The sequence below is a fragment of the Drosophila eugracilis genome, unplaced genomic scaffold (assembly GCF_018153835.1).
Source record: "Drosophila eugracilis isolate 14026-0451.02 unplaced genomic scaffold, ASM1815383v1 contig_1780, whole genome shotgun sequence".
Classification (NCBI taxonomy): Eukaryota; Metazoa; Arthropoda; class Insecta; order Diptera; family Drosophilidae; genus Drosophila; species Drosophila eugracilis.
Window position 1 is genome coordinate 1 of NW_024572622.1, and position 25,893 is coordinate 25,893.

Consider the following 25,893-nt stretch of genomic DNA (forward strand, 5'->3'; position numbering starts at 1 on the left):
GCTGGCTCCTCGGTCTTCTCTGTGTTCCTCCCAGAAGCGAGATCGCCGAGTTCAAGCGAGGTGAGTTTTGGGAAATACGATAGCAACCCACTTCATACCGAATGGGTCATCCCATCATCTGAATCATCCGACCATCTATCGCACTTGTCAAGGACAAAATAACTAACCCAATTTTCTTTCTATCTCTCTATCTCGTGTGGGATCGATTAGGGCTTTCCAACTCATGGATGCCGACAAGGACGGTATTATTGGCAAGAACGATCGGCGCGCTGCTCTTCGACTCCGTCGGCGGAAGATCGCCAATGACAAGGTGTTGGACGCCATGTTGGAGAGGCCTCAGGTCCAACTAACCTCACCCCAGTTGCTGACCCTGTTCGCCAACCGCATGGAATTCGGTGCCAACGATAAAGACGAAGTTGTTATTGCTGCCTTCAAAACATTCGATAACGATGGTCTCATCGACGGCATGAAAACGTGGCGAATGTGTTTCAGAAGAACCAGACAAGTTCACCATGAAGGAGGTCGATGATGCCTACGATCAGATGGCATCGGGACAAGATCCAGATCGGATACACGCCCCTTGATCGAGATGCTCACCAATGGGTGAAGAGGAGGAGGAGTTCCATGTCTATGCAAACCAGATCACATCCCATCTTCTAACTCCATCCTTTTTACAGCCAGAATCAGATCGTTAAATCAATCAGTCAAATCAGCAACTAATAAACGTAATTAAAAAGAAACGCTCGTTTGCTGAGGTGTAGATTCCTGGTGTATCTGTAATCTCTTTTGTTATCCATCACCAAGATCCAAGAGAATCCAAGTACCAAGAATGATCACTTCACCGCGATCAGCAACATCCGATCACAACTGAAACTGAAAATGAACTTCTTCAGCAACATTTGGTAGCGATCAGAACCATTTACCATGTATCTGTCCATCATAGTTAGGGACACTTACGATCACGTTCACTGTAACGGCAAGAACTGACGCGTTAGTTTCTAGTTGATTTTACTCGGTTAAATTTGCCAATGCGTAAAATTTTAGTAAAAACAAATGCTATCTATTTTATTTAAAAACACCTATAAATCAAAATAAAAAAAAAAAAAAAAAAAAAAACTTAAAAACAACAACCATGCCGTGTCTATTTTAATCGCTGTCCGTTGAAGAACCAGTAGCACCAGAGAGATGAATGGTTCCAGATTCTAGATCGAGATCGAAAATCAAAAATGAGGATGAAGATGTAGGGAGCAACTGAGGATAAGATGATGTTGATAAGCAGGGAGGCCGGATTGCGTTAGAAGCCTGGGCCCGTGTTGAATTTGGATTATGAATGAATATGAATTTTGGCAAGTTTACGAGTTTTGTGAGCTTTTTATGTTTGTTAAATCTCGCAGGACCAGGAGAGAGAGAGGCGAAACCTATAGAAAACCATTGTTAGGTACTTTAACTTCCAGAGAGCCTATTTATCCTCCCCATAAACGAGGGCAAGATTTTACTCGCTATCTATCGTCTGTTAATTAGTTTCAACTTCCAACTTATCAACTTGATGACTTCGATCACTTATGAGTTATCAACATATTGTGGTGTGTTATCGAGAGTTAGGGCTGGCTATTAACAGAGAAACATGCCAGTTCCATTCACTCAAATTGTTACTTGCGAATTTACATAACTTAACCACCCTCACCACACCCTTTCAATGAACTATCAGCAAGGTATAAACCACCTTAAAAAACAACAACCAAAATGATAGTCTTTGAAATATGATGCAAACGATCAGAACAAACCAATCCAGTGTTTCTAGTTAATGCGTTTCAAAGCTTCGAGGAGGGTCCTCCTCCCTCGTGTTGTACGGGGGTGGGGAGGAAATTATTTTAATAAGGTACCCATAACCGCTCAGTACCTAGGCTGATCGGAAGAAGCCACTTTATACTATATACTATGTATTAACACCCAACACTCACCACTCGACACGGAGCACACACCGCATACATTCATACACACCAATCCATTTCAAAATGCAACATGCAACAAGTTGTTAAATGCGAACGGAATGAATCTTTTACTTCTCAGTATAAATTTAGCTATACACGGCAAGATGAGAAAATTTGAAAAATTTTAACCCGGTCAGAAATATTAACAAAACGATCTAACAAAAAAGGAAAACAAGTAACTGTTTTTATACAACATAACTGAGATTGATTACGATGACGAAGTCTTGGAATAAAAGCATAAGCGAGTCGTCTTGAAAAAACAACCTACACTGAAGTTTGACTTTTCAGGGAAGGGGCTTTGGGGGAAGTGGACCTTACGATTTCTGGACTATGGAGCCATGCCGGAAACCAGTTCCAGGTCAAACAAAACCACCGATAAAGCTGAGGAGCCAACAGCATCCGATCGCAGTGGAACCCTCACACCTTGGCCAAGCCGATGGCCAAAACCGAAAACCGAAACCTTCGAGCGACCAGCTTCCCAGTCGAGTTTCGAGGCGCACGCATGCTCACATGTGAAAGTCAGCCACGATTGCCATTCATTTCGCCAGTACTTTTTGGTAATCTGGTTATTCCAGGAGGAAAAACCAGAACCATGGCAACGGGAACACATTTTTCTGGTTCACTGGTCTGCTGGATTGTACCACTAATAACTGGCGGTAAGTGCTGGAATCGATTCCTTTGTATGCAGATCTTGGTGGCTAAAGAAATCGAAAGTATCTCCGGCGGTTCTGTCATTTCCCACCACACTCTCAACTGCACTGGAAAAAAATAATATTAGTTCATGGTTAACGGATCTAAATGTCTATTAAATATCCGTATAAAATAAGAGTGATCTGATTATTTATTTGGATAATATTTATAGATTATAGAATATGGTATTGGTATCTTTTTTTCTGTGTATTTTTGTGATAACTCACCATACTCTTGATAGCTCACTCTCACTCTCTTTTTGCTCCTCTCAGCTGCTGCACAGCATCTGATCGCATATATCTCGCAAAGGGGTCTGCATGGAGAGATTACTTTTCGGCAGATGAATGCCACCACTGTGGAGATCAAGGCCAACTTGGAGGCCACTCTGCAGTATCCCGACCAGGTCTGGAGTTGGGGAGTTCGCCGATTTCCCGTGGATTACTCCAACACTGATCCCGAGAACGTTGGGTGAGTTGAGTCGCTTGGGATCGCAAGTTTTAACCTTTGATGATGACCTGGAATATCTGGTCCTTCCTGGCAATGAGACGGCTACATGGGGCGCAACATGCAGCTTATCGGAGACCGAGGGATTTGGGGCAAGTCTCCGGTTCTCACAGAGGTTAACCCAAATTCCCGGATTTGCTTTTTCACCATTACCACTATTCAAAGTTCCAGAGCACAGTGGAGGAACGATCTCAACACCCCCGCATAGCCGGACCTGCTACTTCCGTTGGTTGGCCCTGCAGAAGGCGCTGTTGGTGATACATTGGATTCTACCTGATCTATACCACATATGAGAGCATCACCTCCGGAGTCATTGAGGAAGATAGAAGTCCTGTTTCGGGCCTTTCACCCAGCAGCCACTTGGAAAATATTTGTCGCCAGATTCTTCATGATCAATACTGCACTGAGGGACAACTGCAACTTCCACTGCTGGTGTTTGACCCCTCGGAAGGCAGTGGAGCAGGTAACGGGATTCTGGTGATCTGGACTGCCCGTCTTGGAAGGATTGGAGTGGCCAAAATGCCCTTACGCTCGCCACAACGCAGTGTTTTTAGGGACGCTGGCTGGCCCTGTTGCCTCGGATCTTACTATTCCACACCGAACTCTACCTTGTACTCCTCGATAATCAGCATCCGGATTCCTACCTGGGCTTCAAGATTCGCCTGTTCAGCCATTGACCCACAGTACGTCGGACTTACTGAGGTTCTCTTGCATCGCATTTTGTTATATTTTTTGGCAATCTAGAGGTTTTTCCAACCGCAGAACTTTCATCAATTCTGGTGGCGTCAGCGAGGAAGTTACTTACCAGCGCTCCCAAATTGACCCTAACTTTTCTTACTTCACCTTGGGAGCACCATCTCTTTCCCAGCATGTGAGTCGCAAGTTTGCTTGAAAGATGTGGCGGCCTTCGGATTACAGTCTACCGCCAGTGCCACAACGAATGGGTCGAGAGGATTACTGTCTGACCACCGGAGAGAATGCATAATCCCCGAGAAGAGATAAACTGAAAACATACCCCCTCCCGGTTATGGAACGCAGGAACAGTATCCCGTAGGTGATCTCTCTGGAAAGCTGCAGGGACGCACTAAAAGGTTACTGGCATCAGTATGTCTTGCCGGAACAAGCTCAGAGCTAAATGGCCTTACTGGGATGTCTTTTTACCTCTTCAAGGACGTCACAGCATAGCCCAAAGGAGCCTGGTTATATACACCTTCTGATCTGATGTATCCAACATTACAAAGATGATTTGGGGTTGTTCCAGCCTCGGACAGTACCAGCGGAATGGGGTCTACCAGCAGAACATAGTTACAGCTCAGGTTAGTGAATAAACTTATTTTATATTTTCCTTGTTTATTGATACATTTATTTATATATCTTTCAGGTTCTGTTCCGCTATCCTGTGGTCGGTCGTGTCATATTCCGACAACCGGCGGAGCAGCCTTGGCAGGACACCACCGTACTCTTTGAATACCTTATCCAGGCGGATGGATCCACACAGAACACAACCACCGATCACCGCTGGGCAATCCACAACAACGCGCCTGGAAAGGATTTCTACGATTGGCAGCAGCGCTGCATTTCCGCAGGACCCGTGTTTAATCCCTTCCGAGTGGATTGGGGCAATCGTAGTGTCGACGACTTTTGCCGACCCAATTTGCCATCCATGTGCAGATTAGGGTGCCAGGGATTCCAGGCTGGGAACACTTGCCACTATCGCCGGAGGCAGAAGGGTTGCACAGAAAATCAGCAGAAGGATGTTTGTTGACAGTAACCTTCCTCTCTCTGGAAGACATGGAATTTTAGGTAAATCTTTAGTCATCTATGAAGATAGTGGTCCTAAGGCCAGAGGCGAACGTTTGGCCTGTTCCGCGATAATTGGACATTTCCGGCGCAAAGTGGTTGCCAAGGAATGGTATGCCAATGGTGATCCCTTGACCGTCAGTGGTCGGGTGGAGATTACCCAGCAATCGGAGTACGATATCAGCAATGTGGAAGTGCAGCTTAAGGGACTGCAGGATAACACAGGATACCACATCCACAGGGTAAGTAAATGGTAACATATCCAAGATTATATATAATTATTCTCATTTTTCCAGACCCCTGTAGAAGCCAATCTGGCCTTTCCATGCGAAGCCTCCACTCTATATGGCCATTGGAATCCTTTTGACGTCAGTCCAAAATCATCACCGCCTGCTAAACGGGGAACCACCGATCAGTACGAGATGGGAGATTTGAGTGGAAAGTTTGGAGGACTTGAGGGAGTCACCCAGTTCGAAGATGCTTACAACGACACGAATCTTCCGCTCTTCGGCTACAACAGCATCATTGGAAGATCTGTGGTCATTCAGAAGAAACAAAAGAATGCTCGATGGGCCTGCAGGTGAGATAACAAAGTCTTATAATCTTCACTTATTTCAATTTCCAAATTTAGTACCCTGGAGCGTGGTTATAGTCCTAGCGAGGCCAGGGAACTCAGAGCCATTGCCTCCTTCCATCATCCCACTGGATATGCCTATGGTTACATTAAGATGACCCAGCTTATCCACAATGATGGTAGTCAGTCGGAGACTGTGATCGAGGTGAAGTTACGCCATCCCGGCAAAAACGATAGGAACTCAACGAGGAATCACAATTGGCAGATCTTTGTCAATCCTGTGGGTGTGGATGCTGCTGTTAAGCCCACAATCACGCGATGTGTGGCCGGGGGTTACGTTTGGAACCCATACTACACTCAGTTGGCAGATCCTTTGAATGTACGTTTTCTAGAGATAAGTAGGCAGTGTATCCCTCTAACTAGGACCTCCTCTTTTAGTTGGATCTCTATGAGCAGGAGTGCAGTCCGGATAACCCTTTGCGCTGCTACGTAGGCGATGTGGGAGCACGCTTGGGTACCATAGGTATGAACTCTTTTAATACCAATTTTTATTGTTGTATTTAACTTTTTATTTTTTATTTTTACCAGATCTCGGTGGCGAACGAGTAGTCCTTACCGATTCCAACTTCCCTTTGGAAGCTCCTGTGGGAGCCATAGGACGATCAATTGTGATCTTCGGGCCAGAACACTCTCACGAGAGATTTGCCTGTGCAAATATTGAACCCGACCACAATGTGATTAAGTACATCAACCTGCAGAAACCGCCCCGCTTTGTAGTGTAAGTAAATTAACATTAAAAACCTATCTACCTTAGTTAACTAATCTCTAATTCATTTTGTTAGTGCCCAATTTCTGGAGGAGTTGCGTTCTGTAATGGGAATCCCAGAGTGGATGTTGGATGTGGATGCTCGTAAGACCAAGGAGCTTCATGGCGGAGCTTGCATCCAGATGATCATACATTTCAAGGGTCCGCTGGCCCACCGACTGGAGTTAGATATGTCTCGATTGATTGCCGCAGGGAGATTGGATGCCCCTAGTCTATTCATTCCGGGTTATGTGAACCAAAAACGAAAGGCAACCATCTCTTACCGCACCTGCGGTGTAAGAGATACCAATGAGAAACGTAAGTTCATATGATTTGGGGACTAAGTATAAATCTGAGAATTCCTTTATGTTCAACAGGTACCAAGAACTTCAAGGGTGGCTTTTATTCCTCAAACTCAGCTCCAACTGAACCAAAGCCTTTCGTTTTAGCTTTAATAGTCATCGGCTTAGCCCTTAGGTTTCTCTAAATTTTCTTTGTTAAATACTCAAATCCAATTTAAGTAACACAGTAGTCATTAGGCTAGATCATAGAAATCTGTAAATTAAAGGCTTAGTTCAAGAGAATCTAATATAATAATTTCTGTAAATATTCCATCAACTGAGTTGAATAATTAAAAACAAAACAATTTGAATTTTTATTAAATAACTCGGAATTCCTTCACCAATGTGTTTCAAAGTTTTTGAAAGTAAAGATACGTTACAGAAACACGTGGGACCAACTTGGTGGTGGATTTACAATCGCTACATAACTCAGGAGAACTGACCTACAATATCCGGACTCGAGCATATTCCACCACCAATCGAGACCCACCACTTATAGTTTATTTCTGCGCATGAGTCTTGCCCAATCGATTTTTCAGTATATACATACATCCCTCATTCAATCGAGGCCAGGCAGTCTTTGGTGTTAAAGACCCCAGTGAAGACGCACATTTGCATCCAACTCCAAAATGCAGCTGATTCTCGTTGCGACCTTGCTGTGCCTGGCACTCGGCAGCTGCAGTGCATCCATAAGTGGACCTTTTATTCTATGGGGTCATTCGAGGGTGTCTGGTCTACAGTCCCAGGCTTTGGTGGAATCAAACAGCAGGGAACTGCCGCTGACGCAACTCTTCACCGAGGCCAAGGCAATTGTGGTCTTTGTGCGGAACTCAACCAATCGACTTGAGGGAACCAAGTATCCCATGTTCCAGAATCTCGTCAAGAGTGGAGCCTGGACTTATCTGCCACAAAGGAGTCTCGCAGCGGAACCATTCGGTCTAAATGCCAACATTGAGGTGAGTTAGAGGGCACAAAAGTGGTGCTACATATATGTTTGCGACGCCAATTAAATATTCTGAGAGATCAAAATAAAATTGTTCAAAATATATGTATATCTTTTTGCCGGTTGATCTTTGTATACAAGCTTAATTTTTCCCTTTCTTTTTATAGGTCGTAAGCCTCTCAGGACATGGAGAAGAGGACGACTCCGAAATTCTGTCAGCCTACAACGACGCCTTAAACACCTACGGTCGTGGGGAAGTGCTTGGCATTCTGGCCAGCCGAGAGGAGGAGGCTCATTTTCTGGCCAAGAGGGAGGCTACTCCAGCTGCCGAGGAGGAAGAGAAGCCAAAGGCTGCTGAAGGTGCTGAAGAGACTGAGGCCAGTTTCATTTATGTGGCCGAGGGAAACAAGGCGGTGCTGAGCTTAAATGGACCACTGGAACTTCGGCTGACGAATGACACCCTGAAGCTGGAGGAGCACATCAAGCAGATCACCTTTGATGATCAGCGTGCTAAGGGATATGGTCGATTGAGCATCACCTTTATGCATTCCGGAGAGAAGTGCACACTGCGTTTTAAATTCTCCCTGGTTCGTGGTTCCTGGACCTTGCGCAATGTTGAGGTTGAGTATCGGGAGCTGAAGAGTGTCCTAGTGGCTCGTGGTGATGAGTATACTCTGCCCTCCGCTCCGTTGGGATTCTCCTACCGTTGTTCCGCGGAAAACGTCAACTTCCTGAACCCCGCAAGGAATGAGACGATCCAGAGTTTGGTCCTCACTGATTTCCAGGTGCAACCGTGGCTGAACGGACGCCAGGAGTATGGCGAGGTCTACGATTGCGTGGGTTTCGTTACGGCTCCCATCCTAGCAGGACTCTTTGTGGTGACCCTGCTTCTTGGCATCCTGGGACTTGGGATATCCGCCATGCTCAGCATGCATACACCCAACCGGTTCGAGAGTTCGCGCAGCAAGCAGTTGACCTTCACCATACAGGAGTAGGAGAGTCACTAAGACGATAATCATTAATGATCCAAGAGATCTCCGGGAGCCATGTTCATCCAGATCACCTATGTGGTGTTCAAGCCTCTGGCCTTGTTCACCCTGGCCATCGAGCTCTTCCTCATCCATCTGCTGTTCGTGTTGATCGTGCTTTACGTGTATGTGCTATGGTATTACTGAAGAGTCAAAATTCGAAATGAACTATTAAAAATTTATAACTGAAATGAAAGCCAGCAAGCCAGTGAAGTTTCTTTGAGAGTGGTTAAAATATCAAGTAAAATATACTGCGTTGAAATGCAATTTAAAAGCATGCCGTTCCCTAAATATTTAGTGATCCCTTAATCATAAATTAAACAAAAATATACCAAATTTATTAAATTACAAGTTAAACTACAATTTAAATACTCGCTGCAGGATAACAGATATAAATAAAGGATGCCATCAACTTTCAAAGGGTCTTATACGATGGGAAGAACTTTAGTTTTGGTTGTTTCCCATTATATTAAATTATAGAAAAATCACAATATCTCTTCTTCATACTGCAATTTCTCTTAAAGCCTCTCTCTTCGATCTCAAGCCAAAGTTCAGCCCACAGGAAAAAGTGAAAAGCGATGAAATTCTGCACAACTGCCAAATAAGGATGAGAGGAGTCTGGCTGGAAATTCTGGTTATCTTGGCGGCGGCTGACTTTTGTTTTTAGCCATTTCTCTTCCCGGCGATCGCCAGCTCACTTTCATTGGATTGGTCCCGCAGCCGCAGAGTGCGCAATTAAGCCGCATTCACCGATAGAGATGCGTGAGGCAGCTGGATTTGTACACTGAAAGAAATCAGTAATGAAATTGTGGGGCAAAAAGATTGATTTTAAAAGTAACTGGCAGGCAGTAAATAATCTAAATTGATCTGCAACTGATTTGATCTTGGTGGTGTTGTAACACGTCAACCCATATATCATGTTTCTTGATATCCTTCTTGTTTAAATAATTTATGAAATTGAAGTTTGACAGTAATCCTTTAGGAACAATATTCAAAGTTTTTCTCGGTGTACTATGCAGTATCTGAATCTTCGGCTGGACCCCTAACCAAGCCCAGTCTGGTAGTTGGAGGCTCGTTTATTTATGCATCATTAAGTCACGCCAATGGTTCGTTTGGGCCACTTTTGGTTTATTTTGCGTGTGCGTTTGTCCGGCCAGTTTTTCGGTTCGATTTCTGTTTCTACGACTGACACTCGACACCCGACAAAAGACAGAAGACAGCCGCTGCTGGCTGTGGGCCACCCACTTTTCTCCACAGATTTCCCAAAATATATGTGAGCAGCATCTCCTTCTCTCTCCGAAAGATGATAGAGATGGAGATTAAGATCGGGGCGACTTATTGTTGGGTCGGGAAGTGGGTCGCCTTCGATTGCGTTCACTTTTCCCGCGCGGCTTTACTTTTACTGTCAACCGAACGTGCCCCAAGTTGCAAGTGGCCAGTTCACTGACTCAAAGAGAGAGTGAGAGTCCCGCACCTGATTCTGTAATAAGAATCGCGATCGCTGGCAAAAGTTTGTGAAAGTTGTTGTCAAACGGCTGGCCAAACCAAACCGAACCGAACCGAGCCAAACTGCCTGTCAAGGAGCCGCGCATATCAGCCACATGATGTGCCCAGACACCGAGTAGGTTCACTGAGAAAAATCTTTTAATTTTCAAGTTGAAACTGGAAAACTTTTTTCGCATTTTGAATTATTTGATTGGGTAACATTTCTATGCTATGAAAATGGTACTGATCTTTGAGGCTCTTAATACAATGATAAGTTTTACTAGTAATGGAAAATATAATTCAACAATATTTCTCTGTCGGCTGGGAAGAGTAACCGGTATGGCCTCTTAATCACAGAAGGGGGCCTAATTTCTCTGTCATCGAAGTGATGAGTGCGCCGTCCATTTGATTTAATTGCAAGTTGCAACCGCACCATAGACCAATCGGTGCACTTTCCTCGAGGGCCTTATATAAGAACTCAATCCATAGGGTAGCCCCGGATAATGCGGCATGAAATTGAATTATTTTCACGGAAGCTGGAGGTGAGAGATTCGAGGCGCGGATGCACCACAATAGAGTGGCTTTATGAGGGGGGCTTAATCAATTCAAAGGGCTGCAAGCAGCGGAAATGGCTTTGTATCTGTATCTTTGTATCTGCGACTATTGCTGTGATGTTTATCTGCGAGATTCGTGCACTTGGCGATGAGGTAATGGAATTCATGAGGATTACGAGTGCATCATGGGATGATCAGACCGAAGACTTCGAGATGCATTCGAGTAGTTTCTCCCCAGATTGACCAACTTCTCCTGGCCACATCCATCTAGTCATGGCTCAGAAATCGGGGCAAGCGATCAATCCTAACGATCAATCCACTCGCTGAAAGTTGCAGTCATCCCGAGTCACTTAGGAGCCGAGTTTGCAGTTTTCAAGTGGCAGCGGCTAGTTGTGGGTCTCATAATTACTTCGCTCAATATTTGTGTTAAAGTTTTACGATTATTGCCACATTTTTCCAGCGAAAGAGAAATCGCCAATTGGCAGGATTGGCAGATGTCTCTGGTGGGGAAAAAGCCGCGTTTCGAGGCATAAGCAGTTGCCTCAGAGAGCTGACAAATAGCTAATAGCAGTGAAAAGTGCGCAGGCGCACTCGAAATGAAATGGAAAAGCTAAATAGCAAAAAAAAAACGCCTAAAATTGGCGACATTTCGCACATGAACATGAAGTGTGGAGCGTCGAACAACGAACATTACCATTAACCATTAACCAACAGGCGACAGTCCGATACGTTTACTAAATCAAACCGTTAATTACTTGATTTGGTAAGCGGTTTCCCAATGCCCCTGTTTGCTTGTTTTTCCTGTCCCCCATTTAACAATTTCTCGCAAATATTTGCACACCTGTCGGCCGCTGCGTTGGCGAAAAGTGAAATGCGTTTAGAAAGGAAGAGGAAGATCTGTGACCATGTGGGACTACTCGTTCCGTAGATGAAGATACAGATGGCACCGCACCATTGCCGGGGACCTTGACTTATTAACACCCAATCCAAATCCAGGGCCCCCCTGGTACTTCGGATTACGGCAGATGAGTACGCTAACTTAGCCAGATGTACCAGTATTTTTATGACCGTGTCGCAAGCTTAACGCCCTGTTAAGCCGGCTAAATGCAAATGCCGCACACAACTTGCCGCGAATAAATGGGCTCGATCCGACCCCCGATCTCCGAACCCCTCGGAAAATGCCCTGCCAGATACCACTCACCTTTGTGGGAGCTCGTTAATTGCTCCGCTTTGGTTACAGTTTGTGGAGCGTCTTCCAATTGCGCGCAACACGTGAAGGTGGCGCAATTTTCGGGCTCTTGGAACTCGGGTCTTTGGTCTACATGCATGTAGATAGACCGTTTGCCCCGAGGCCGAATCTTTTGGCCAAGGCGCTGGCAATGGTTTGCTCCAATCAGTTCCCGTCGATCTCGGCTCATTCTGGCTCATATTCCCTCACACCGAAAACAATAAAGCATTATCTAAATAAACTGTTTTATTTTCTTATATCAAAAGATGTATCTTTTCACGTATTTCCAACGCTTTATAGTCCTGACTGGATCCTTCTAAGGCTTACAGTTTCGTCAAATTAAAAAACTATCTCTTAAGTTCAATCAATTTGCAAATTACTCTGTTTTTCCCTGTGCATGCCAAGCGATGGGAGTGTGGAGTCAACACTTGCCCGCTTTTGTTTTTGAACCAACATTTTTCACCGTTTGCCGCCAGTGAAATTAATCCGCCTCTGGCATTGGGTAATTAAGCTAATTAGCTGAGACTGGGCTGAAACCCGAAGTGCAGCCCACCCAAAAGATATGCAAAACTGAAGCAGAAAGATTTCTAAGGCCTTTCCCACCGTTGCATCATAAATAGTAGTAAAATCATAGGCCACCGATTGGAGATTCTTGTATTGAAGGCATAGTTTTGGGTACAGCATCTGTAGAAAGCTCGTCTTTTATGCGATTTCCTCCCCAACTTGTTGCTGCCAAAACCGCACACACTAACCCAAATTCCCCAGTCCCATGATGCGGACTGCCCCCCGCGGAGTCGTCCATTATTGCAATTAAACTAACAATCGGTAAATGGTAGAAGAGCAGCTGCATCTGCACCGGTGGCTTGCACTTTCCGCTCGAGGCGGCGAGCGCTTTAACTTGGCCAAAAACAAACAAACATCGACCATTAGTTGGCTCAATTCAAATCGTCCGCCGGGCGGAGGCAACATCTGCCACTATCGTCTGTTACACTGAAAGCAGAGAATTATTAAGTATTAAGATTTTACAACCAAAACTACTAAACAATTTTATGTGATCAATGCAAAAAGATCTTATTAACCCTTTTATTTTCCCAAAAATATTTACGTTAAAAGGTTTTTGGTACTATTTTCATCTATGTGCATCTTAACTTGTCCAAAAAGCTTCTGCAGAGGAGCTAATCTCGGTGGAACTCTTTTGGGCCGCTCAGCTGCCTTGATCTGCTATCTTTGAGCGGACTTTGAGCCCTCTCTCGCTCTCTCTAGGCTCTCTTTCGCTCCCGTTGGCAGCCGACTGTCTGTACCGCTGTGGTCATGACATTCGTTCAGTTTCAGTCTGCTTTGGACTTTTACCGCGATCGGTCGTGCTCCGCTCCTCGCGATTTTTCATTTGGCATTTCCCAATTTTGATTTTCCTCCGTTGGGAGCGCGTGCTTAAACGGTAAACTGCGAGAAGAATCGGGCGGAGAAGAGCGAAGGCGGGCGAAAAAGACTGACAGCTTCTTCGCCGAGACAAGGAATTTCCCGTGGCATTTGCCACACAAATGTTAGACGAGTTAATGAAGTGCAAAAATGTTTGTAGACTGAGTGGTGCTGCTGCCAAATGAACACGAAGGCGCCGTCAACTCTGTGATTTGCGGTTGCATTCTACGAGATACAAGATACAAGATACCAGAGACAAGCTCAGGCTACAGTCTCAAGACCCCAGAAGAAAGACTACAGCCCGTAGTGTTTGACCCTGTCGCTTTCGGCAGCAAAGTGAAAATTGCTCGGGAGCCGAGAAAAACGGAGAATCTGTGACTTCTTTGGTGTCAAGTGAGAAGACGACCTGGCGATACTCCTGTGGATTAGTGGCACACTTACCCAGAGCCAGCACCGCTGAAAACCATGTAAGTGGCACGAAAACATCACAGACCCACTGGGTGGGTGTGAACGGAGCGGGGAATAGAGTTGCCAATAGAGTTGAACGCTCCTCAGATAGAAACATTACAAGAAATCTTCACGTTTTTAGTGGGAAGCCGAGCGGATAACAACCAACTTTCCTCAATCGGTTGAACATCACATCTGGGTGGGTTTAAAGCTGAAGCTAACAGGGGGCTAACTTGAATTAAATATGTATTAATGGTTATAGGAGGCAGATCTCTTTTTGTCATTTTGTTGGTACGAAAAAAATCAACAAATGTTATGAAAAAATTATCAAACTGTTACGGTTTGACTTCAAATAAGTTCTAATAAGTTTCAGACCTCTTTGATAATCAACCAAGTTTAGAGGATTTTAAGTTATGCTGATAAGATACAGATAGAGGATGTAAATATATTTCGCCATTCCCAAATAATAAGTGGAGAATCAAAAAAAGAACAGCCATAATTCAAAGCTCAGTCTGTCACGCAAACTGCCCCGTTAATTGGTTTTCTTTTCTAAGCTCTTAATTATTTCCTATAGACAAGACCATAAAATGATGGTGAATACTCCCAAATAAAATGAATGCCCCAGCGAGTGAGAACGAGATACTTTCCTCAAATCGGATGCTTAGTCCCTCATTATGGCTGCTTAGTCAAGGGCTGCTCCATGCTAATTTATGCAGATTTAGAGGCTCGTTTCACCGCCAGAAGAGAGAAGATCTTTCCCAGAAACAAAGACACTGTGGCAGGCGACGCCAATTAGCGAGCCAACTTGCAACTTGGCCATAAAGCTCGCGGCTGTTCCTATTCTAATTGAATGAATGGAATTAACCCAGTTTCGGCCGCCGACTTGTTCCCATCATAATTGAGGTGGTGCTGGCCAAGAGGCAGCCAGAAAAAGTTAATACGAATTAGATTGCTGGGGAAGCTGTCAAACTTTGATGGGCCGGACTTCAGCCCAAAAACACAAACTAGGTGAGCCGTAGTTCGGGGGCCAAGCCCTCGGGGGTCTTTTGTCTTAGCCGCGGACTATTTATGCTTTATGATGGAATCAATCAGTATGGAAGAGTATATGGAAATGCTAATTTTCAGCCGATCTTGAGATATGGGAACTGAATGAGGGCCGTTCTTCCCTTTGTGGAATAGGTGCGAGGAACAGTTAGTGATCGTTCCACAAACAAGTTTCTTTTTTATTCGCCATGAAGAACTTGTGCGTTTGTCTTACGACAATAAATTCGCGACGCTTTTTGTCTGTTTGAGATTTTGAGGTCAACACGATTGGGTCGCTCTCTTTGATTAACGACTAGCGGAATGGACTCCAGTCTGTCTGCCGCTCTTCTTGCCCTTTTTTGGCAGTTCCCGTCTGGCGGCTAATTGCCACGGGTACAGGTGTCTGATGAATCCACAGCATGCCACAGATTGTTGATCGCCATCAAACCTTAATGGCAGCCGCACGCCAGCAATGGCTCCCAGCTCCAACTTCATTCCGAGCTCGTTATGGACACCATTATGACAAAGACACAAAATCGGGGAAGCAGCAAAAAGAAATGGGAACTTTGGACTCCAGGGAATAAACTAGGCAATACTCATTGCTTACAGTAATGAAGGTATAACGTTTCTGTAATAAGTTCGTGATATAAATGTATGACCTTCAGGGTTTAGATAGGCATTTGCCTTTTACTATGCCAAATTCGAGTTCTAGCTGCTTTTACCAGAGCCTAACCAGCAAACTATCCAATATATTAAAGTATCTTAGATTCGAATCCCTAAACAAGAGTTATTTCTTACAAATACACCCCAAGAACACCATCCGAAAGAGGTACCAAATTTGAGCGAAATAAAAACCCATCTCGATTGCATGCAGAGTACGGGGTCGGGGCAATTAGAAGTTTGTTGGCCTGCGAAACTATCAGAGCCAGCAACTTCATAACGAATTGTTGTAATAACAATAATGGCGAGCTGCTAGAGTTATGTTTGCGTTATGGCCAGCACAACAAATCATTTCACATCGCCACATTTCTAAATTCGCTGGGTTCATTAAACCAACTGAGACCCGGAGTGTAACTAAAAGCCGCAGCCAAAGATACAGATACAGATATGTACAGATAGAGATGGAGATAGTGATGGTGTATAGAAATAGAGGGGTTCTCGAGTTGTGGCGACAAGTTTGGCTTCCGTTCTCAGCCCGCTCATTTGTCACCAGCTTACATAACATATTCCCTAGACCCCTCCTCCTAACCCTTCTTTTCGAAAGCCAACGAAGCGCATCCCAAGTGTCATGGCCACGTTTCTATGGCTTTTCCCAGCAGCTCCGCTCGATGGCATCTTTCAATTTGTCGCCCGTGTACTCATAATTGTCTGGTAATCTCGGGGCCCTTTCTTTGTGGCCGTCATGTCGGGGGATTCTCGCTACATGAGCTCAGCGAAATGCGGTAACTTTTGTTTATCTCTCGTATTTCGCACACTGCATGTGCTGAGAAGAAAGACCTCAGATCAACAGATGTTCAGGTGATCCTGCACGCTCTTTTGGCAACGCGTACGCAGATCGGAAAATCCGCTATAAGACCGCTGATACGATCTCTTTCCCACAGGGCCACGCCCTCGAGTGGAACATTCTTTCCCAGCTGAATGAGACACACCTCGCCAGCTGGTAACGGAAAGTATTGCCAAAGCGCACTTACTGGGCCTTCAATTAAGGCGTCTACCTGTCCGTTAAGCCGGTTAAGACCGTAATGCACGATGTCTGACCTTTCCGAGCTGGGTCACTGTCACCTCCGGCTCCAAGTCGGCGTTTAGCTGGAAGTACCACTCCAGCGTGGAGTAAGCACTCCAAAATGTTAATAATTTCAATTTACAATTTAAAACAATTTGGGTTTACTGAAAAAGGGTAAACTATTTTAGAGTTTCAATGTTTTTAGATAGTTAGTTAGTTTCTTTTTGAAGTTCATAATTATTGCAGATTTTATTATGAAAATGGTCAAGATATTTCTAAAACTCTTATTACTACCATAACTCTATTTACAGATTCATAAGCTCAGCTAACAATATATATTGATATTTGGAGAATACATTATATGCTTATAAGTTCTAATGCTCTAACATAAAATTATTTTTCTGCGTAAATCGTTTTTCAAAGAAAAGTTTTTCTCTGTGCAACCATATGATAGCCACTTACCTAACCGCTGTGGTTGGCTGCCTTTCCGGACTCTTCGGCTTGTTGGTAAACATTTAATGTTCTCCTCTGCTCGATTCTCGGGAAGAAAAACATGGTCAGTTCTCTTCGGTTCGGGTTGGTTGGCCCAGTGTCCGATTCCCTGCTGCTCCATCAAAGTAATCAGTCTCCAGAAAGAGGGGAGAGAACGGCAGCCAATAACCCTGCAGGTGCCCAAAGTTCTAACTTCAAATGCCTTTGTAAAAGTGTTTACTTATCAAACCTTCCTAACAGTGCATTACCCACTCCAACATCCAAATTTCAATTAAATGCATTTGGTGTGGAGGTTAAAAGGCGTTTTCCTAGCCGACGGGGAAATAGCTGGCATTCGAGAGACGGCCCCAAGGAAAGTTGCCTTTGTGCGGGGGCCCTAAACATTTTCCTAGTTGTCATAGTTGAGGTGGAAACTCCCACAGCTAACTGACAACCCTGGCTATTGTAGATGGCATTATGCACGCATATGGCTAAACTTATGATAAATTATGTTGGCTGGTGTTGTTGCGCCGGTGAAAGTGCCAATTGTTTTGTGCGCGAATTCTTGCCAATGAGATTTCCTATTCGCTATTAATTGTGGCATTGTGCCTGCCTGTTTTTTAGTTTTTCAGAGCCCACCCTCGAAGTCCGGAGCCCAGGCAAACGCATCGTCATGGAACCCACGCCCAATATGCTGTAAGCAGTCCCACTGAACTTGCATCTTACTCTTCGCATCTGCATCTGCATCTCACTGACTTCGCATCTGCATCTGTACAAAGCCATTCCATTAACCCACAACCGAGTAACCCGAGTAACCCGCATCTCTAACGCCTCCAGGAAGCAGTTGCTGCTTAAGAACCACCAGGACGCCATTCTCCAGCTCCAGGGACACTCTCCGTCGCCTCCTCTGACTTTTGGTAGCGTTTCGATGGCGGATAGCAGGGAACGCATCCGCGGACCCTCTAGGGACGGTCGGGAGTTCCTCACCAGTCCCAGGCAGGTTCTTCGTCGTCTAATGTTACTTTCGGAGGGCAGACAGTACAGGGAGGCTGCTGGCGTGGTGGGTAGATTAGGTCCCTCAGTTCTGAGATCAGTCATCGCCGAACTCCCGCTGGATCTGCTGCTGGAGCACCTGCCCCACAGTGCCTACCTCCTGGAGTCGTTCTTTACCAGGTGAGTTATAGTTCAAGTTAATCCACTCATATAACTTAATTTAGTTAATAGAATAGATGAGCATAAGGTATTCCAATTTATTTCTCCCCTCTCCCAGACTAACCACCTTGAACACCACTCCAAAGCCCGAAGTGCCAAGTGAAACGGTGGCCTGGCAGCTAGTGCGCCTCTTTGCTAATCCCCATGAATCTGGACTTCGGCAAAGATGCACTCGGCTCCTGCAGGCCTTGGCACAGTACGAACCAGCTCTCCGGCAAACTGTGAGGGAGAGGAGACGCAGCTTCGACAATGCTGTGCAGGGACTCGGAGTCCATGGACTTACCACTGATGCCTCCGGACAGCTTATATCGCTTCATGTGGCCTTGAAAGCAGAATTACAACGCCATGTGGACACCTACAAGATGGCCATTCACAAGCTGGAGGAGCTGAGCATGGTGACGGTTAACCAGGATCCCGCCCACTCCTCTCACCAACGTTTGTTAGCCATCAATTACGGGGACATTCAGCAGCGACTGATCGACAATAAGACCCTGCTCACCATGCTGGACAAACCGGCTCTGAAGCAGCTGCAAACCCTGGTGGAGAATCTGAGTACGCGGGTGGAGAACGACAAGGAGGTGCTGACCTGTGTGGGTCAGGTGCGCCGTCTGGACTCGCAAGCTCTTGTGGAGAAGCGTCCTGCCGCCGGCCTGCTAATGAATTTCTCCCGCGGCTGCGAGGTGGTGCTCCACATGATGGGTCCAGAGGGAGGTCCTCCGGGGACCTCGCTTTCCATGGGGAAGGCCACACCCCCCGGCGGAGCCAGTACGAGCAGCTGCAGCGATGGATACCACTCGGATGACTCCGGCAGCGATGACGGCAGGTGTGTGTTTAATCTTTAAGCAACAAATCTTAGAGTTTCATAAAAACTTTAATATATTGAACTATTTAAACCTCTGTTCTATCACTTGACCGAGTTCCAATAAGGTGTTACACCCACATTACAATCTCAGCCAAATCAGATCGAGACCGCATCCAACTCTCACTTGGCCACATCCCACACTCTGTCGCTCATCTCCCATTTCTATTTCCATTTCTATTTCTCCGCAGCGAAATGGTGTCGCTCTATCGGAATCTCTACGTCGAGAACCGAGCGGATGCCTTGGAGGCGTTGGACAGTCTTCCCCAGATAAAACATGCGCACAGCCTCAAGGGCAAGATACTCTTCTCCATGATCGTGGTGAGTCTGAAGTACCTAACGACACACATGCTTTGGGTCGGGTTTTAGATTGCCTCTAGAAGATATGTCCGAAAATTCAATAATGGCTTGTTAAAGAGGCCGAACAAATTTCAAGACTAACCTGATCGCGGAGAAATTAATGCCAATTGCGGGTCAGGTAGTCTTTTCACTTTTTTTGGGAAGTTAAAAAAATATTATTCTGGGTGCAGCATTTCTTTTTGGCCAATATGTTATTCGGTATAACATCTATCAGATAAACTTTATTAGGTTGAAAATGGCAAAAACTAATTTAAGATTAAGTCCAGCGGAGAAACTGCTGCCAACTGCAAGGCAGTCAATCATTCACATGTCGGTGGAATGCGAATCTCTACTCCCAAATTTTTACTTTTATAATTATCTCCTCCGTTTTCACTTGTCAAGACAACGTGGAGTTATTTGTGATGAATGGAGTCAATTTATAATGGGCGTTTATAATCTTTAAAAGTGCCAGTTCGCTGTCAATAACTCTTTTTAACTTGAAAACAGCTATTGATCTTTTCCTTGGAGCTATTCAAATTCAAGATGATCTTGTCAATAGAAAAGTAAAAATCGATTGTTTTTAAAATGGGACGATCGCGTTTCAATTGCCATTTAGCAGGTCACCGCCAGAATACATGAATTGTTCGAAAAAGCGTTTATGCAAATGAACTCAAAGAATGCCTATTAATAAGGTGTCATTCTATAAACAAAAGCACTAAGATATTTATTATTATTTTAATGGGCAACTATCGTTAGGAAAGCGTTTCTACTGCTTGAACTGCTTTCATAGAAATTTAGCACAGCACAATGACTCTCAAACTGTAAGGCCAATTCAGCCAACGAAAATTACTTTCAATTTTCAAGTGCTTGGCCATCAATTACTAACGCCAAAGCCGTGGGCTCTGATGCTTCAGATCCTGTCAGACCGCAAATTGCGATTGCAAAATATCAATTTGACCAGATCAAAATCGCGTTTGAGCATGATTAGGCGTTGGAGCAGCGAAAATGTGAGGGAAAGTGGAGCCCCCAGGGTGCCAAAAAATTACGTAGGCGCGGAGGATCAAACTTGTAGTAATCGTATCACTTTCGATCATAGATAAAAGACACTTTTCCAGGAAAAAATTACAAACACAGATCAGCATATAGAAATAAAAGGCAAGCTTAAATTTGTATACTAGCTAATATTTTTCGGTACTGAAGTCCGAATTCCATAAAGTTCTTGAAGTCTTAAGCCGAAACCAGTTCAAATGAGTTCATTACCAACTTTTTCATATATGGTCAGCTCTCCTTCCGCCTATGCCACGGAATGCGGGAACGAAAGGTACTGGAAGTTCGACGCATCCTGAATTGCCCCCTGGACAGCAGCAGCGAGACCACTTTGTCCCTGGACAGATCCGTTCGCCAGCACCTTTTCGAGACTGCCGAGAACTTTCCGCTGGGCGAGATCGAGCGGTCGGTGTTCAACCAGGTGCTCTCCACTTTACACGAGTATCCCTGCCTGGAGTCCTGCCCCCCATTAACCCACTATGTGAGCGCCTGTGTCCGCCTAGCCTGGAGGATGATCAACCAGAAGTCGCCCTACTACCTGGACATGGACTTCAACCTGGGTGAGTTTTTAAAGCTCTTATTAATTTATTCACAATCTTAATCTTTAATGTATCCAATTCAGGCTTCCTGAGGCCCGAGAAACACGAACGTCATCCACAGGCGGATCGACGATCGGACCTTATAAAAGCCTTCCTTTGGCCCGCCTTGATGCAGAACAACCAGTGCGCCTTCAAGGCGGTGGTGGCCACCTGAGGATCGTCTTAAGTTTACCCCATTTGTACATACAAGCCCTCTCTTATCCAATAAAGATTTACCCCTTAGCTAAGCGTAACTGATGGGTCGGAGTTTGATGCACTGACTCCGGATCTTGTTGGTGCAGAGTAGTGGATGCTCCGCGTAGAATTCCACTATTTCCGAGGGGGATCCAAAACATCGCTCCTGTGGCTTCTTTTGACCTATGGCATACCGCTGACTCCTGTCCACCTGCCTCACAAACAGGTGGTAGAACTGATCGGCCGCCCAGATGCTCACTATGTAGCGGATGCACTGGTCGGCTGCCTTGAAAGGTCGAACCAGGCAAGATCCATCCTCTCTTCCATGGAGCATGCGCTCCGCCGTAGGTCGATCCACCGTAAAGTAGTACTGCTCCTTCTCCACGTGCCGCTCTTCTATCTCCGCATAAAAGGCGTCTGAGTCTTCTTAAAAGATATTCAAATAAAATAATTACTTTATACAGGAAAAGAGAAAACAGTAACTCAATGTTGTCCAGAGTTTACCCGCTTTTTTGTTTACATTTCACCAGCGGATAGACATATGACTTTGTTTTGAAACGGCGATATCTGCGAGAACTCACCCTCAATGACGTAATCTTGATGGGGCTGCTGGTGTGGATCGTCATCTGTACTGGAAACCCGTTCTGCGACGTCACCTTCTTCACTGGCCTGTCTCTGATAGCCGAAGCAGCAGCTACAGCATACAGGTGACCTTAGTTCCGACAGACTGTCCAGCAGGCGAACCAGAAGATTGTGCAGAACCGTCCAGTAGACACGTGCACACCAACAGCACATGAAAAATTAAGTTTTCCAGATTTGAGTGCAAACCGATTGGGAATCATAGCAATCAAATTACAAGCCCTACGAGGTATTACATTCCTGATTTGGACCATTTTTGGCTGTGCTATGGCCAAGAAACTGATTTTTTGGGGCCCAAAGTCAAATATACGTCTTTTAGAGCCCAGATTCTTGCCGGTTCTTAGCTCTAACTTTGTCAAAACAAGACGTACGGCTTAAACATTGAGTGTTTTACGCTGCTAACAACCAAAACTTTAAACCCCTATACTTGCTTTTTGTGTTATTCTTCTTATTTGTGGCTGCGAGTGCCGATTTAATGGCTAAAAAAGCTGGAAACCCATTTTTATCAGAAATTTGCAATACTATGTTAGGCACTTTAGCTCTAGCTCGGCCAAAACAAGACGCACAGCTGAAAGAACAACTTTTTTGTGCTGCTAACGACCAAAACTAAGCACCCCTATCACTCGATTTTCGAATTTGGGAAAATCAATTTTGGCCCAAATTTCCCATTTTTGATAAGGGGTACCATCATCAAAATTCTCGAAAAATGGCCGAAAATTAAGTTTTCCAGATTTGAGTGCAAACCGATTGGGAATCATAGCAATCAAATTACAAGCCCTACGAGGTATTACATTCCTGATTTGGACCATTTTTGGCTGTGCTATGGCCAAGAAACTGATTTTTTGGGGCCCAAAGTCAAATATACGTCTTTTAGAGCCCAGATTCTTGCCGGTTCTTAGCTCTAACTTTGTCAAAACAAGACGTACGGCTTAAACATTGAGTGTTTTACGCTGCTAACAACCAAAACTTTAAACCCCTATACTTGCTTTTTGTGTTATTCTTCTTATTTGTGGCTGCGAGTGCCGATTTAATGGCTAAAAAAGCTGGAAACCCATTTTTATCAGAAATTTGCAATACTATGTTAGGCACTTTAGCTCTAGCTCGGCCAAAACAAGACGCACAGCTGAAAGAACAACTTTTTTGTGCTGCTAACGACCAAAACTAAGCACCCCTATCACTCGATTTTCGAATTTGGGAAAATCAATTTTGGCCCAAATTTCCCATTTTTGATAAGGGGTACCATCATCAAAATTCTCGAAAAATGGCCGAAAATTAAGTTTTCCAGATTTGAGTGCAAACCGATTGGGAATCATAGCAATCAAATTACAAGCCCTACGAGGTATTACATTCCTGATTTGGACCATTTTTGGCTGTGCTATGGCCAAGAAACTGATTTTTTGGGGCCCAAAGTCAAATATACGTCTTTTAGAGCCCAGATTCTTGCCGGTTCTTAGCTCTAACTTTGTCAAAACAAGACGTACGGCTAAAACATTGACTGTTTTACGCTGCTAACAACCAAAACTTTAAACCCCTATACTTGCTTTTTGTGTTATTCTTCTTATTTGTGGCTGCGAGTGCCGATTTAATGGCTAAAAAAGCTGGAAACCCATTTTTAACAGAAATTTGCAATACTATGTTAGGCACTTTAGCTCTAGCTCGGCCAAAACAAGACGCACAGCTGAAAGAACAACTTTTTTGTGCTGCTAACGACCAAAACTAAGCACCCCTATCACTCGATTTTCGAATTTGGGAAAATCAATTTTGGCCCAAATTTCGCATTTTTGATAAGGGGTACCATCATCAAAATTCTCGAAAAATGGCCGAAAATTAAGTTTTCCAGATTTGAGTGCAAACCGATTGGGAATCATAGCAATCAAATTACAAGCCCTACGAGGTATTACATTCCTGATTTGGACCATTTTTGGCTGTGCTATGGCCAAGAAACTGATTTTTTGGGGCCCAAAGTCAAATATACGTCTTTTAGAGCCCAGATTCTTGCCGGTTCTTAGCTCTAACTTTGTCAAAACAAGACGTACGGCTAAAACATTGACTGTTTTACGCTGCTAACAACCAAAACTTTAAACCCCTATACTTGCTTTTTGTGTTATTCTTCTTATTTGTGGCTGCGAGTGCCGATTTAATGGCTAAAAAAGCTGGAAACCCATTTTTAACAGAAATTTGCAATACTATGTTAGGCACTTTAGCTCTAGCTCGGCCAAAACAAGACGCACAGCTGAAAGAACAACTTTTTTGTGCTGCTAACGACCAAAACTAAGCACCCCTATCACTCGATTTTCGAATTTGGGAAAATCAATTTTGGCCCAAATTTCGCATTTTTGATAAGGGGTACCATCATCAAAATTCTCGAAAAATGGCCGAAAATTAAGTTTTCCAGATTTGAGTGCAAACCGATTGGGAATCATAGCAATCAAATTACAAGCCCTACGAGGTATTACATTCCTGATTTGGACCATTTTTGGCTGTGCTATGGCCAAGAAACTGATTTTTTTTGGGCCCAAAGTCAAATATACGTCTTTTAGAGCCCAGATTCTTGCCGGTTCTTAGCTCTAACTTTGTCAAAACAAGACGTACGGCTAAAACATTGACTGTTTTACGCTGCTAACAACCAAAACTTTAAACCCCTATACTTGCTTTTTGTGTTATTCTTCTTATTTGTGGCTGCGAGTGCCGATTTAATGGCTAAAAAAGCTGGAAACCCATTTTTATCAGAAATTTGCAATACTATGTTAGGCACTTTAGCTCTAGCTCGGCCAAAACAAGACGCACAGCTGAAAGAACAACTTTTTTGTGCTGCTAACGACCAAAACTAAGCACCCCTATCACTCGATTTTCGAATTTGGGAAAATCAATTTTGGGCCAAATTTCGCATTTTTGATAATGAATGCAAAGCAATTGGGAATCATTGCAATCAAATTACGAGCCCTACGAGGTATTACATTCCTCATTTGGACCATTTTTGGCTGTGCTATGGCCAAGAAACGTATTTTTTCTGTGCCCAACATTATGCAACGTCTTTTGACACGGCTTGTTGCCGTTTCTTAGCTCTATCTATGTCAAAACAAGACGCAAGGCTAAAACATTGACTGTTTTACGCTGCTAACAACCAAAACTTTAAGCCCCTATACTTGCTTTTTGTGTTATTCTTTTGATTTGTGGCTGCGAGAGCCGATTTAATGGCTAAAATAGCTGGAAACCCATTTTTAACAGAAATTTGCAATACTATGCTAGGCTCTTTAGCTCTAGCTCGGCCAAAACAAGACGCACAGCCGAAAGAACAACTGTTTTGTGCTGCTAACGACCAAAACTAAGCACCCCTATCACTCGATTTTCGAATTTGGGAAAATCAATTTTGGGCCAAATTTCGCATTTTTGATAAGGGGTACCATCATCAAAATTTTCGAAAAATGGCCAAAAATTAAGTTTTCCAGATTTGAGTGCAAACCGATTGGGAATCATTGCAATCAAATTACGAGCCCTACGAGGTATTACATTCCTCATTTGGACCATTTTTGGCTGTGCTATGGCCAAGAAACTGATTTTTTGGGGCCCAAAGTCAAATATACGTCTTTTAGAGCCCAGATTCTTGCCGGTTCTTAGCTCTATCTTTGTCAAAACAAGACGCAAGGCTAAAACATTGACTGTTTTACGCTGCTAACAACCAAAACTTTAAGCCCCTATACTTGCTTTTTGTGTTATTCTTTTGATTTGTGGCTGCGAGAGCCGATTTAATGGCTAAAATAGCTGGAAACCCATTTTTAACAGAAATTTGCAATACTATGCTAGGCTCTTTAGCTCTAGCTCGGCCAAAACAAGACGCACAGCCGAAAGAACAACTGTTTTGTGCTGCTAACGACCAAAACTAAGCACCCCTATCACTCGATTTTCGAATTTGGGAAAATCAATTTTGGCCCAAATTTCGCATTTTGATAAGGGGTACCATCATCAAAATTCTCGAAAAATGGCCGAAAATTAAGTTT

General features: G+C 44.3%; 3 protein-coding genes and 2 pseudogenes across 3 annotated transcripts; 4 read left to right on the forward strand and 1 right to left on the reverse strand.

Annotated features, from left to right (window-relative positions):
* The first annotated feature begins 3 nt into the window (after positions 1–3).
* LOC121529712 lies at positions 4–720 on the forward strand (annotated as a pseudogene).
* A 1,601-nt stretch (positions 721–2,321) lies between these two features.
* On the forward strand, positions 2,322–7,017 carry LOC121529714 (annotated as a pseudogene).
* Positions 7,018–7,256: 239 nt separating this feature from the next.
* Positions 7,257–9,099, forward strand: LOC121529713. The gene is made up of 2 exons (XM_041817631.1): positions 7,257–7,661; positions 7,816–9,099. Exons 1-2 carry the CDS (start codon positions 7,335–7,337, stop codon positions 8,641–8,643), a joined length of 1,155 nt encoding a protein of 384 aa, XP_041673565.1. The 5' UTR covers positions 7,257–7,334; the 3' UTR covers positions 8,644–9,099.
* A 4,195-nt stretch (positions 9,100–13,294) lies between these two features.
* LOC108111449 lies at positions 13,295–21,236 on the forward strand. The gene is made up of 7 exons (XM_017220918.2): positions 13,295–13,829; positions 17,651–17,722; positions 17,864–18,199; positions 18,297–19,061; positions 19,289–19,418; positions 20,719–21,043; positions 21,106–21,236. The coding sequence occupies exons 2-7, from the start codon at positions 17,700–17,702 to the stop codon at positions 21,234–21,236; spliced, it is 1,710 nt and encodes a 569-aa protein (XP_017076407.2). The 5' UTR covers positions 13,295–13,829; positions 17,651–17,699.
* Positions 21,237–21,305: 69 nt separating this feature from the next.
* On the reverse strand, positions 21,306–22,051 carry LOC121529711. Its single transcript, XM_041817630.1, has 2 exons — positions 21,838–22,051; positions 21,306–21,682 (listed from the first exon to the last, which is right to left on the reverse strand). Exons 1-2 carry the CDS (start codon positions 22,049–22,051, stop codon positions 21,306–21,308), a joined length of 591 nt encoding a protein of 196 aa, XP_041673564.1.
* Positions 22,052–25,893: the final 3,842 nt, after the last annotated feature.

Bases quoted from the DNA above. Each gene is read 5' to 3' on its own strand.
- LOC108111449 (XM_017220918.2), top strand. From the start codon at position 17,700: ATGGAACCCACGCCCAATATGCT. The intron at 17,723-17,863 runs GTAAGCAGTCCC...TAACGCCTCCAG, and splicing joins GAACCCACGCCCAATATGCT to GAAGCAGTTGCTGCTTAAGA. The intron at 19,419-20,718 runs GTGAGTCTGAAG...ATATATGGTCAG, and splicing joins TACTCTTCTCCATGATCGTG to CTCTCCTTCCGCCTATGCCA.
- LOC121529711 (XM_041817630.1), bottom strand. From the start codon at position 22,051: ATGTGCTGTTGGTGTGCACGTGTCTACTGGACGGTTCTGCACAATCTT. The intron at 21,683-21,837 runs GTGAGTTCTCGC...ATATCTTTTAAG, and splicing joins TCAAGATTACGTCATTGAGG to AAGACTCAGACGCCTTTTAT.
- LOC121529713 (XM_041817631.1), top strand. From the start codon at position 7,335: ATGCAGCTGATTCTCGTTGCGACCTTGCTGTGCCTGGCACTCGGCAGC. The intron at 7,662-7,815 runs GTGAGTTAGAGG...TTCTTTTTATAG, and splicing joins GTCTAAATGCCAACATTGAG to GTCGTAAGCCTCTCAGGACA.